This window comes from Impatiens glandulifera, chromosome 1, assembly GCF_907164915.1.
Source record: "Impatiens glandulifera chromosome 1, dImpGla2.1, whole genome shotgun sequence".
In the NCBI taxonomy this organism is placed as follows: Eukaryota; Viridiplantae; Streptophyta; class Magnoliopsida; order Ericales; family Balsaminaceae; genus Impatiens; species Impatiens glandulifera.
The window spans coordinates 67,200,704-67,213,008 of record NC_061862.1 but is presented as its reverse complement, the minus strand read 5'-3'; the positions used below and the strand labels follow the sequence as shown (position 1 = coordinate 67,213,008).

The 12,305-nt window shown below is 31.2% G+C and overlaps 2 protein-coding genes and 1 long non-coding RNA gene across 5 annotated transcripts; all 3 read right to left on the bottom strand.

Moving 5' to 3' along the window:
• Positions 1-3,141: 3,141 nt before the first annotated feature.
• On the bottom strand, positions 3,142-5,038 carry LOC124922504. The gene is made up of 6 exons (XR_007097823.1): positions 4,884-5,038; positions 4,636-4,738; positions 4,444-4,510; positions 4,229-4,305; positions 3,978-4,109; positions 3,142-3,184 (listed from the first exon to the last, which is right to left on the bottom strand). It is a non-coding gene; the product is annotated as an uncharacterized LOC124922504 (long non-coding RNA).
• A 429-nt stretch (positions 5,039-5,467) lies between these two features.
• On the bottom strand, positions 5,468-5,848 carry LOC124930808 (50S ribosomal protein L15-like). Its single transcript, XM_047471172.1, has one exon. It carries the CDS (start codon positions 5,846-5,848, stop codon positions 5,468-5,470), a length of 381 nt encoding a protein of 126 aa, XP_047327128.1.
• Positions 5,849-8,015: 2,167 nt separating this feature from the next.
• LOC124918783 (protein KRI1 homolog) lies at positions 8,016-11,231 on the bottom strand. 3 transcript variants are annotated; one of them, XM_047458826.1, is made up of 2 exons: positions 11,085-11,231; positions 8,016-10,061 (listed from the first exon to the last, which is right to left on the bottom strand). In XM_047458826.1, exon 2 carries the CDS (start codon positions 10,018-10,020, stop codon positions 8,140-8,142), a length of 1,881 nt encoding a protein of 626 aa, XP_047314782.1. In that variant the 5' UTR covers positions 10,021-10,061; positions 11,085-11,231; the 3' UTR covers positions 8,016-8,139. The 3 variants fall into 3 exon arrangements, with proteins under 3 accessions (XP_047314782.1, XP_047314785.1, XP_047314784.1); XM_047458829.1 differs by having other exon boundaries at positions 8,016-10,052; XM_047458828.1 differs by having other exon boundaries at positions 8,016-10,032.
• Positions 11,232-12,305: the final 1,074 nt, after the last annotated feature.

The window sequence follows — 12,305 nt, the reverse complement described above, 5'->3', positions numbered from 1 at the left end:
ATTTCGCAATCTGCAAAAGAATATTCAATGAAATAAACCATATTTTTTTAATTTTGTTTTTCTTAATTTAGATATCTAATATTTTATTAATCTATATAAATTAACTTTTATTTCCATTTGGGAAATCTGTAACAACTGTAACATGCTCTTCCTATTTTTTTCATTTTCAAATTAACCTCTGAACTTTCTATCGTTATAAAATAGTCCCTGTATGCTACATTGACTGCAAGTTATCTTACATATTTTGATTTTTATGCACATTCAAAAATCTATACAAAATTTCACAACCATTTTGGGACAAGATTTTTGTTTCTGTTTATGATTGATTATCTCAAATTCAATTTCACTAAACAAAAAAAAAAAAACTCAAATTTAAATTAGATAAAAAAAAAAAAAATCAAAATTTACAGGTATAGACTAATTATGAAAAGAAATAAGGTCATATGGAAAAGATTACATAATTTTTATTATTTCTTTTTAATTTTTTAGAGAAGAGTATAACATTTTTTCTTAGAGTCATGAATCATTAAAGTGATAATGTAATCTCTACAAGTGACTATTCTAATTTATTTAATTTTATATATTTTTAATTATTTCTAAAAAAGTTAAAAGACTGAATGTATTGTTCAAATAAGAATAATAGACGTGGGAAGTGCCATATTTGGTTAGAATTATATAATCATTCTCCTTCTCTTTATTATAAATATAATGTTTGAATATATCAAAGATAAATTATTATTATTATTTTGTAATCAAAATTATTATTTTTTGGTTAAATATAAAATATTATTTTTTTTAGCATTTGAAAATCTATTTATTTTGTAAAAGGATATTTTAGGATTTTAAATTAATTTTATTTATTTGTCTTTATTTATAAATAATTAATTTAATATAGGATTGACATGAATAATAATCTTTATCACTTTATTTTTTAAAATATTTATAAATTGAACGCTAAATAGTCTATATATATTTTAAAAATATTATCATTATTTATGCAATCTTAATATTCATATCTATAAATAAGAACTTTGTTTGTTCGAAACAAAGAAACCCTAATAAAAGATTGAGTCTCGACTCTCGCCGCCTTCACTTCATTCTGTAGTCCCTAGGCAAATCCCACTCTATTGTGTGGACGATGCTTTTGTTGACTGCCTCAATAAGAAAACTCATCCCTCTTGCTAAGTCCCCTTATGGGAGTTTATGGGAGTAAACTCCGATGATGGAGTCAGAGAGCATTCGAATTCGACCAAGAGAACCATTTCGTTTTGTGTTTGTCACATTGATCATGAGGCGCTTTCATTGGTTATTTGAGTCTTTCAATTCTAAACGATGGATCAAATTGAGATATAGCTCGAGCGTGGAATCCCAAATTTTAATTTTCTTTGAAATTTTAGTTGCAGATTCGCGTGGACAAATCTTTTTACCACAATATTTATCACAAAATGGAAGAACCCCAAATAAAAGTATTGTTTCTTCACGATTAAGGTTGATTTTCTATATTTTAGCTTAGTTAATTTTTATCATCAATCAAACTTGTGTGAATAATATTTAAAAATATTATTTCAATTCTCTTTATAGTAGATTAGTGTGAATCACATTTAAAATTAAGAGTATTTCCTTATAAAATCTATAGAGTCGTGTATTCACCAACTGTTCTTGTTATGTCTTTACATATGAAATTGTATCTCCAATATAGTCTACATAGTTATAATTAATCATGATTACTTTTATTTTTTTAATAATTAGGTCTCAACTCTCATTGAATGTACTCAAAATCGACGACGATCCTGAAAGATTGAAGGATTCAACGCCTCAAAAATTTTCATCGTCAATATAAACACTCGCCTTATGAAAATGGTAACAAAAACTATTTTTATTTATAATACTGTTTTTTGTTATTTCTTTACATTTGTTTACATTAGTCTATTATTATTATTATACATTACAAGGGTATAAAATTATTAATATTTTTTTATTGTTTTTAATATTAGATCCCAAGTTTGATTCGCATTGAAAAACACATTGAAGATTTTGACAAATTTTTGACTACACTCATCTACATGCTCTACAAGACCGGATGAATCTTCAAGACACTCTTCTTGCAGGGGAATAGGGGATATAAAAGTAGAGTAGAGAGTAAATATAAAGTTAGTAAATAAACATAGATGATGGTTTTAGTCTTGTGTAACTTTCCATACAATTTGAATAATACATATCAAATTTCTCTATAACCCTAATTCTCGTGTCTCTCTTATTTGTGATTCATGATCAACACCAAATTCACAATGATCCAAAGGATATCCTTGAGAAGTGTACTATTTTAGTTGATAATTATGTAAATGTATTTATTTTCAATTCATTTTCTTTGGTTGGTTAAGGATGCAATATTCAAAACAAGAATGAAACATATAAAGAAAAATGCATAAACTTCTATTAGTGGAAGTTGGTACTAACAGATTAAGTTAAAGAATATACCAGAAAAATTTGCATGAAAAATGACCAAATTTATTAAAAGAATAAATGATTATATATATATAATCATCCTCCTACATTTTAAAAGTTAAATAAACTGTTAGAAACTAACTAGCTACTCACCAACAGATAAAGAATAAAAAGTTATACATATCCTTGTACAACAATAAACTAATAAAATATAAACATTTTCTTCTTAACATCTTTCCATAAATTAGGAACACTTGTATCAATTACATCTGGATCAACACAAACATTTAACAAATATCGCAGTTTCTCAAAAGCATTCAGTTGTCTGCAATTTGTTAAACACAAACACTTAACAAATCTCACAGTTTCTCAAAAACATTCAGCTGTCTGCAATTTGTTATTGAGTATTGCAATACTCTATATTTACAATTTCATTCTGTGTAAGTTCACGAAAAAAATAAAACCTGACATCTATATGTTTGATTCGTCCATACATCAAAAGATTTGTTAACAACTGCATGATTTACTTCCTTAAGAATCCTTCTTAACCATATAGCTTCCTCACAAACACATGATGCAGCAGCAATGAATTCAACTTCTTCAGTGGAGGATAAAGACACTATTGATTTTTTTTTAAGACCAAGATACTACTCCATAGGAGACCATAAAAGAATATCCACAAGTACTTTTTCTTTCTATCCTTTCATATCCATAAGTATTTTTCCTATCATTGAGGTCCCTGCATAATCACTAATTCACTATACTGAGGCACATAGAAATAATTTGATTTAGAGATTTTTTTTTTCAATTATATTATTTTTTAATTATTTAATTAATTAAAATATTTTTAATATATTTTTTAAATTTTAATTTTAAATATCAAATAACATTATAATAATTCAACCCATTAAAACTAAAATAAATTATTTTTCATTAAATAAAATAAAATTTTATTAAAAAATTTAAAATAATCAAAATAAAAAATTTTAAAAATAAAATAACATTATAATAATTAAACCCAATAAAACTATAACAACTTATTTTTCATCAAATAAAATTTTACAAAAAATTTATTAAAAAACTTAAAATAACCAAAATTAAATAAACTATATGCGTCAATTCTTAAAAAGAAATTAAAAATAATACTTGATCTATTAAGATGAACAATAAAACATATATTCACCGTTGTAAACGATTTGGAATTTATTGGGAGAATCTGATTTGATCTGAATAATTTAGTCCAAACCAACTCCTTATCCTATCATTGTTCAAACCATCAACCAAAATATCAAATTACCCTTCCTTTAATTTTTTATAACATTTAAAAAAAGTATTAACACAAAATTTTATTCATTTATTAAAATAATCCACTTTTTCATCAAACAAGGTTCTTTTAAAAAAAAAAAATGGTTTTGTTTATAAAAAAACTACATGAAACAAGCTCTTAATCTTCTATGATCATGAAAAGTTTTCATTGAAAACACAATGGAGACATCTTTACAAACATTTTGATTAAGAAATAAAATCATTACCTACTATATTCCAATTCTGAGACATCTCCAAAAGTTGCTAGTCTGATTTATCATTTTCAGTGCTTAACACGCCTATAAGACTTCCATCTTGTCTCAGTCTACTTGTTATGGCACGTGGTGTATCAACGTCGTCTTTTGAACATCAGCAGCCACCCCATAAATAGATATATTCAGCAGCAATACATATTTTAAAACTATTTGACTCGACAAACTGTCAAAGCATATAGAAGGCTTAAAAATTGACTACTTACGAATTCTTCCCATAATGTTCCTCGCGGCCAAGTAATCACCTAGAGGTTGGGGTTTCATACATCTCCAGTTTGAAGTACTGAAAAATCATTTTTTTTTTTAAATTTTAATTGATTTTAAGTTTTAACTATAACAAGATTATAATATGTGACAATTTTATATTGGAATGGACATTAGGATGAACATTAATTATGAAAGGAAGTATACATATAAATACCTGATACTTAAACAACTTCTTATTACTAAGCCTCCTCCAAGGAAGCACTTGCTCGACTCTTCATTATCTGCGACGTCATGGTTTACAATTAGATTAACATGGGTTTAGGGATTTTCAAAGCCTCTCATGATTAACCATTAAAATTCAATGAGTTAAGTGCTGGAAAACAAAGAGTGTGAAGGCAGTTTTTACCCTGTTAAGGAAGTATTGAATACTACTTCACCAACTTGGGTTCCTTTACCATCTTCAAGAACAAGCCTCGCATCAGCTGTCTTCCATGGCTTTTCAGCCAACCCTACGACCATTAATAATACATAAAACTCTCATCAATTAACTTACTTAGGCAAATTTCAATAAGAAGAAAAGTAAGGCAATATTACTTATGCAATTGGGAAAATAAGGCATTTCTAGAACATAGCTCTGAGAAAATGGAGTCTTACCAACAGATGAACCGTCCATGGGGAGAGAAGGAGAAGAAGAGCATCTGATTGAAAATATCCGGCCGTTCCTTGACGTGAAAATGGAAGCAAGCACGTTTAGGTAGGACAAAGCTTGTCAGAGAGATATCCATTGCCATTCCTTCTCTATCGGGTTTGCAGTTACAGTGGCCACTGATGAATGTAGTACTGGTACAAGGGACAAGGCTTTGATTGATAAACGACCAATCACCGTATGTCTCAAAAAACATTGAAAGTGTCTAATTTACGACCAATCAGTACACACTCTTACAATAGAGCTAATTCTGTTAATGGTTAAGAAAATTGACTCAAATTCTGCTTTTAACAATACATTTTCCAAAGACATGATTATTCTTAACCTTTAGCTTCAGAGATAACCAGCATATTACTTTTTAAGCTGTAATGCAAATGATGGAGAAATGTTTCATTTGTTTCATCTTTTTCCATTTTCCAATACTTGCATTCAGGTAAATGTTTCACTAAATAACACATCACTGCCTACAATGTACTAGGATATTACGTTTTTATCTTATGTATACCCAAACTGCTCAAGCTATAAATCATTTCTACATTACAACATCAGCACATAAGTTTATAAGAAGAAACAAAGGGACCTGAAAGGTGAGGCTAAACGGATTCTTAAAACCGCGCTTTGGCAGATGCCGCCTGAGAGGAGTTTGGCCACCTTCAAACCCAAATTTCATTGTCCCTCTCGCTTTCTGACCCTTATGACCTCTTCCAGCAGTCTTCCCCTTCCCCGACCCTTGCGTGTCTTCTGCTCTCAGATCATTCAGAGCCAAAAGGCTATAAGCTCTAGCACTGTGGGACCCAAATAAGGATCTTAAATTATCGTTAGGGTTTGGCCATTGGATTGATTTGATGTGTGTTGGAGTTAAAGCATTGTGGATGGAAGTTTCCAGAAGTGAAGTTAGTCTTCTCCTTAACATCTTCGCTTGTTACCATGACATAACTCCAAATTTGAAGAATTAGTAGCATAGAGTATTTTTTTGTTTCATTCAATCGATAAGGAAACCTAATCCCATCTCATAAACCTAGAGTATGACAAAATAGCATAGTTTTAGTCTCTAAATCCATAAGGATAACTATAGTAAAAAAAATTGTCACAAAGATTTGAGCTAATTGCATCACAAGGTTCATTAAATTTGTCATGGTAGTAGTTTTTTACCTCATTGAGCTACCAATCCATCTATTTATCTCCGCAAAAAATATCCCTTCAAACTAGTTAAAACTTAAAACCAATCACCATCAGGATTTTAAGGTGTTATATATTAAGCATGTCAATAACCGAACTACACTTGAAGTAACTGGAAACTGAAAAATCGATTTAATTTGTTATTTAAAGAGTTGCCTACTCAATACATGTCCAATCTATTGCCCTTTGAAACAATCTCTAAACTAGTAGGAATCTTCTATAGATATTTCCAAATGGCTGTCAAGTGTAATCAATTCATATTTTGGAGCAGAGCAAATAGTTCCCAAATAAACACACCAAGCCATTTGATTACAAATTTCCAGATGCTCCAAACTATTGAAATGGGTTTAGGCCTAGTTTGAAGTGGGTTATTTGATATTATTTCCAAATAACACGCTATCCAAACAACAATCACTTCTTGAATCATTCAAATCATCACCCAAATGCCATCCATATTATTTATTTTTCATTGCGACTTAAAAAGCCTGGTTATTTGGATAGATGATCAAACAAGGCTAATATTAAGAAACAATTATAAACATAAGGTTGTTTTTCCTTTCCACTTATAAACATAGTAGCATTAGTAGTCTATTTTCCAATACCTAACAAATAAACATCAAAAGATCATCACACGTGAAAACTGCTCAAACTACAATAGCAATTAGATTATCAATTGCATCAATTAGTATGAAGATTCTTTTTTAAATTAGTTTAGGACATTTTGAGCAATCCACTTAAACATATGACTAACTACACACATATATCAAACAACATGAAGAGTCACAAATCATATTACTAAATCAACCAATAACTAATTGAAATTTCATCTTGTAACAAACATGCTAAAGATCTGAGAGTTTTAGCATTAAATTACGTATTGCAGCAATAGTCAATAATGCAACTAAGAATCATTCATAGAAGTGTTTGATTGAAGTTGCATGAAAAATATGTGACATTACCATCTTACCTTGCTGCAGGGAAAGGATGAGCATTGAGCAGTCAGTACTTGAAGGAGAAGAGAGCGGCTAGGGTTGTGAGTCGGAACTTGAAGGAGAAGAAAGTACAAATGTAACTGCATTCATTCATTCATTGAAATTGAAGAAGAATAACAAATTCATTTCTACAAGCTTGAACCTGAGTCCTCTAGAAAGTATAAATGGAACTCCAAGCTTGAACCTGAGTCCTCTAGAGAAGGATATGCCGAAGCAAAAATGACTAGCCAAGGATGAATCTCAACACCCCCATTCTTAGGCACTAAATTGAAGTCCAAGGGTTGCTCATTTACAGTCACGCTTACAGAGTAACAATTACCTATAAAGACATGTGTCCAGACGAGCAGCAAGACAGAGCTCCTTGTGCCGTATTTTGAAGAAGGTTATAAATAGTTTTAAGAATAGTTGTAAATATGATATATGAATGGAAGTAGTAAAGATTCAAATTATACCTGAGAAATTTTACAGCTTATTCTTTCCAACCAAAACATATAACTGAATAAGTTTCATTTTAAGGGGAAATTAAGTTATTCAGTTATTTACAGTTTTTCCATCTTTTTTACCTATCTACATATGTTATTTTGTAAAAAAACAAAAACCACAATTATCTAAGAAGTAATATGAACATGATTTATAAAATAATCTGATCATAAATATCATCATCTCTATACTAAATAAATCAAAAAATTAGAATACAATTTAAATCAAGATTTCAAAAACAATTTATAAATTATCTAAATCTTATAGCAAACAAAAAATAAATCAATTTTAACTTTGACAATTAAGAAGATTGGAACAAGATAACCGATTAAGAAGCCAGTAATACTTCATATTGAGCAGTAAGTAACTGAAGTAGACAACAATAGTATGAGCTCTTTCAAACCAATTCCAATATTTTAAATGTTTAACTGCAGCCAAAAATAAATCCAGTATTGAAACAACAGACAAGTCTAGATCTCTACTCCAAAAAAAACACTAAAATTTTCGACAAGACATAAAACAGCAAAACAGTTTTTTAGAATAAATGAACACTTCATTTCTTTTTACTCTTTCCAGAAGAGGATGGGATTTTACCATAAGCCATAAGCCTAGACCGCGATAGCTTAAGTTCTGCTTGCCTCTTCCTTTTCCTACTCCGACTTGACTGCTTACTCTCACCACCACCATTGTTGGAACCTTCTTCCAAGACAGGTGATTTCCCCTTATCGTCTTTCTGATTCTTCTTATTGTTGTTGTATTTATGGTCCTTCAATCCCGTGCCTTCTAGGAGAAGCATCCTATTCCTCTGTTTTTGTTGGTATCGTTTTTCACGTGGTACCTTCCATTCTTTTTCCACGTAAGGAGCAAGTTTCTTAAGAGAAACATATTGATTCAACTCGTTATCGTCAAGCATTAAGATTTCTTCTACAGTTAAACCGTATCGTTTCGAACCTACTTCTTTGTACTTGAATCTTGTCTTCAAGTCTCCTATCGTATCTTCGTAGTCTAACTTATAATACTCATCCAATTCCTTGTCTAGAATCTCCTTCCCAGCCGTTGATACCACCTTTCCCCTTTGTTGCTTCTCATTATCATCTGAATCTGAATCAGAATCGTTATTTACTTCTCCTTTTGCATTTGATTTTAAATATCTCTCTCGAGCTGCTAAGAACCCATTTCCTGATTCGCTCCAACCTTTCTGGAGTCCGAGCAATTCATCCTCTTTATCGAAATCTGGTTTCTCCAATTTTTCAATATCGTCCTTTTCGTCATCGCTCTCAAAATTAGGGTTAGCATCGACTGCATCGTAGTATTCGTCGTTGAAAGCTTCTCTCATCTTTCGATCGTACTCGTCAGGATCAAACTCGTTTTCTAGATCGTCAACATCCAACGGACAAAACCCATCTTTCACTATACCCGCGGTTTCCCTGATCTTCTCGAGCTTCTCTTTCATTTCTTTTTTCTTCAAATTCTTAAGGTGTTTCAACTCCTCCTTTCTCTCGAATTCTGCTTGTGCTAACCTCTCCTCTTTCCGTTCCCTTTGAGTTTTTCGAGCATTCGTTTTCTTCCTCACGGAACCCTCGATGACCCTCGAGTGTCCTAATACTCTATCGCCCGCGCTTTCTTCGTGCCGGAAGTTGTATCCGATCTCGTACTTCTCTTGCTGGTTAATTACCTCTTCATCCTCAGAAAAATCGAGTATGTCTTCGTTCGCTGGCTTATTATCATCTTTCTCATCACCAATCCAAAACCTGTTTTTTATATACTCCTTGAGAAACTTATCATCCTCATCTAGATTATCGTCGACACCAAAAGCCTCGTCGCATAGAACTTGAATATCTTGGTCATTTTCGTTATCGATTTCCTCCTTTCCCCTTTTTTTCTCCGTCAAGAGTTCTCCATCACCATCAGCAACACAGAATGCTGCATTTGCCTCGTCGATAAATGCTCGCCTCATATCCTCCAACTCCTCTGAGTGGCTCTTGATAACCGATCCCATATTCTCTTCAATAACATCATCAAACTCAGGTCCCTCCTCAATCAAGTGTTTTGCAGTCACATCTTTCAAGTACATTGGTTTTACGCTTTTGCCCCTCCTCCCCTCCTCTTTGTTTTCTTCTTCGTCTTCGTCCTCTTCATCTTCGGACTCGAAAAGCTTAACCTCTTTGTCTTTTGAGAGATCCCCTTTCTTTGCTTTAATCAAAGCATTCAAGAACTCCAAATCCTTCTTCGGGTCAACCAAGTGAGAATCATCATATTCATCTTCTGATGATTCATCAGAGGATTCATTTATAATTCCTTTCTTCTTAAGCTCATCTAACTTTTGCAGATCCTCCCTCTTCTTGTTGTGTTCAAATCGACGGGCGTACTCTTTGTCGATCTCAATCTTTGATATATCCTCCTCAAAACTGTCACCGCCATCAAAGAGCTTCATCGCAAAATTTTGCTACACCAGGAAATGAAAACCTTCAAGATCTATGACAAAGTTAATGAAAGAGTGAGATACTTAATAACAGATAAAGCTGCAATGAGATTAGCAAAAAAAAGACAATAACAGTCTTAAGAGCCAACAAAACAAAAATATAGAATTGGAGAGACAAGTTAAAAAAAACAATCAGTTCTAATTGAAGATACTACGAAGTTATTGGGTAAGTCACATATGATGCTAAAAGAATCTGATTGCCAATTTTCTTCATTTAAACCCAAATAAATCAACTTATTCATCAAAACTATATTTTTTATTTTTTGAATTAGAAAAGTATGTTACATATTTTTGCAAAAATCTCCATATTAAACAAGCTCCTAGCTTTCATAGATTCCAACTCATTGTACATCCCAATCCAACCATTTTTAGGGTTGGTTTTGCCATGTGAATGAATCTATTTTTTTTTTTAAATGGTCCGGGTGTAAAGACTCAAATCTTTCTTTGTTTCATTCAGTCAATCAATAAGGAAACCTAATCCCATCTGATAAACCAATGACTACTTCCAAGTTCCAACTTATATCCCCTCTCATATCATTTTCAAATCATCAATTAATATTTCTACTCCATTCTCATATCATTTTCAAATCAATCCTAGAGGTAAGGCAATATCCATACTCTTAACTCCCTTCTGATTCAAATATATCATATAAAACCAATTAAGATTTAACAAGCTACATGAATATACTAAGTATTGCAATCAAGTTATCAACATAGGTTAAACAATATGATTCAAAAGACAACTCACAATCACTTCAAGGAACTATCATTCAATTGAATTAAATTATATCACAGTAAATTAAATTCCACTCAGTACATTTAGGTCACGGTGTTTAAAACGAAGATGAACAAAGTTTCAGTTTATAAATGCTTCCATAAACAAAGCGTTATATGTCAGTTAAAAATCATCAACAGAATGCTCATCAGGAAATCAGAATTGATATAAAAATGGAGCACAAATCATTCAACTAGATTCAAATCCATCCTAATCGCATTCAACTAGAAATCATTCATACCTGATGCCAAGTAGAAATTGGGCTAAATGATGAGATACTGCTTGATTATCGTCGTACAAAACTGAAGCACGTCTCTGCCAACGGGTTTGATCGAAAGCTGAAATCACGTCTGGTCTTCAACTGGACTGCCGCTTCCCTCTGTAGCTCTCTCTCGGTCTAGAAACATCCCAAAAAAGAATCCATTAGGTTAAATGCTCCCCTATTTTTTTCATTTTCAAATGAACCTCTGAACTTTCTATCGTTTTAAAATAGTCCCTGTAGACTGCAATTGACTGCAAGTTATATTATCCTACATATTTTGATTTTCATGGACATTCAAAAATCTATACAAATTTTTTTTTTATATATTTTTAACTATTTCAAAAAATAATAAAGACTTGCTTTGTTAGAAAAAATATTTATTAAGATTTTAAACTAATTTTTATTTATTTGTCTTTATTTTTAAATAATTAATTTAATATCGGATTGACATGAATAATAATCTTTATCACTTTTTACTGAAAATATTTGTAAATTGAACTCTAAATAGTCTATATATATTTTAACAATATTACCATTATTTATTTATGCAATCTTAATAATTTATTCTACACATCTATAAATAAGAACTTTTCTGTCGAAACAAAGAAACACTAATACAAGATTGAGTCTCGCCGCCTTCATTTCATCTTTTCATTCTGCCGTCTGCGAGTGCGATTCAGTCCCTAGGCAAATCCAGTCTTTTGTGTGGATGATGTTTTTGTTGATCGTCTCGATAAGAAAGTCATTCTTCTTGCGATGGAGTTAGAGGGCGTTCAAATTCGACCAAAAGAACCATTTCGCTTTGTGTTCGTCACATTGATCACGAGGCGCTTTCATTGTCTATTCGAGTCTTTCAATTCTGAACGATTGATCAAATTGAGATCTAACTCGAGTGTGGAATCTCAAATTCTTATTTTGCGTGAATATCTTAGCTGTAGATCCTCTTGGAAAAATCTTTTTCCACAGTTTTATCACAAAATAGAACTCCAAATAAAAGTAGTGTGTTCTCCCACGATTCAGGTTGATTTTCTATATTTTAGCATTGTTAATTTTTATCATCAATCAAAATCAAGTTCGTGTGAATCACTAAATAATGTTTAGAAATATTTCAATTCTATTTAGAGTAGATTAGTATAAATCACATTTAAAAATAAAAGTGTTACCTTATCAAATCTATAGATTCGTGTATTCACTCATTTA

Excerpts from the sequence above, each read along its gene's own strand:
- LOC124930808 (XM_047471172.1), bottom strand. The coding sequence starts at position 5,848 with ATGTTAAGGAGAAGACTAACTTCACTTCTGGAAACTTCCATCCACAAT.
- LOC124918783 (XM_047458826.1), bottom strand. The coding sequence starts at position 10,020 with ATGAAGCTCTTTGATGGCGGTGACAGTTTTGAGGAGGATATATCAAAG.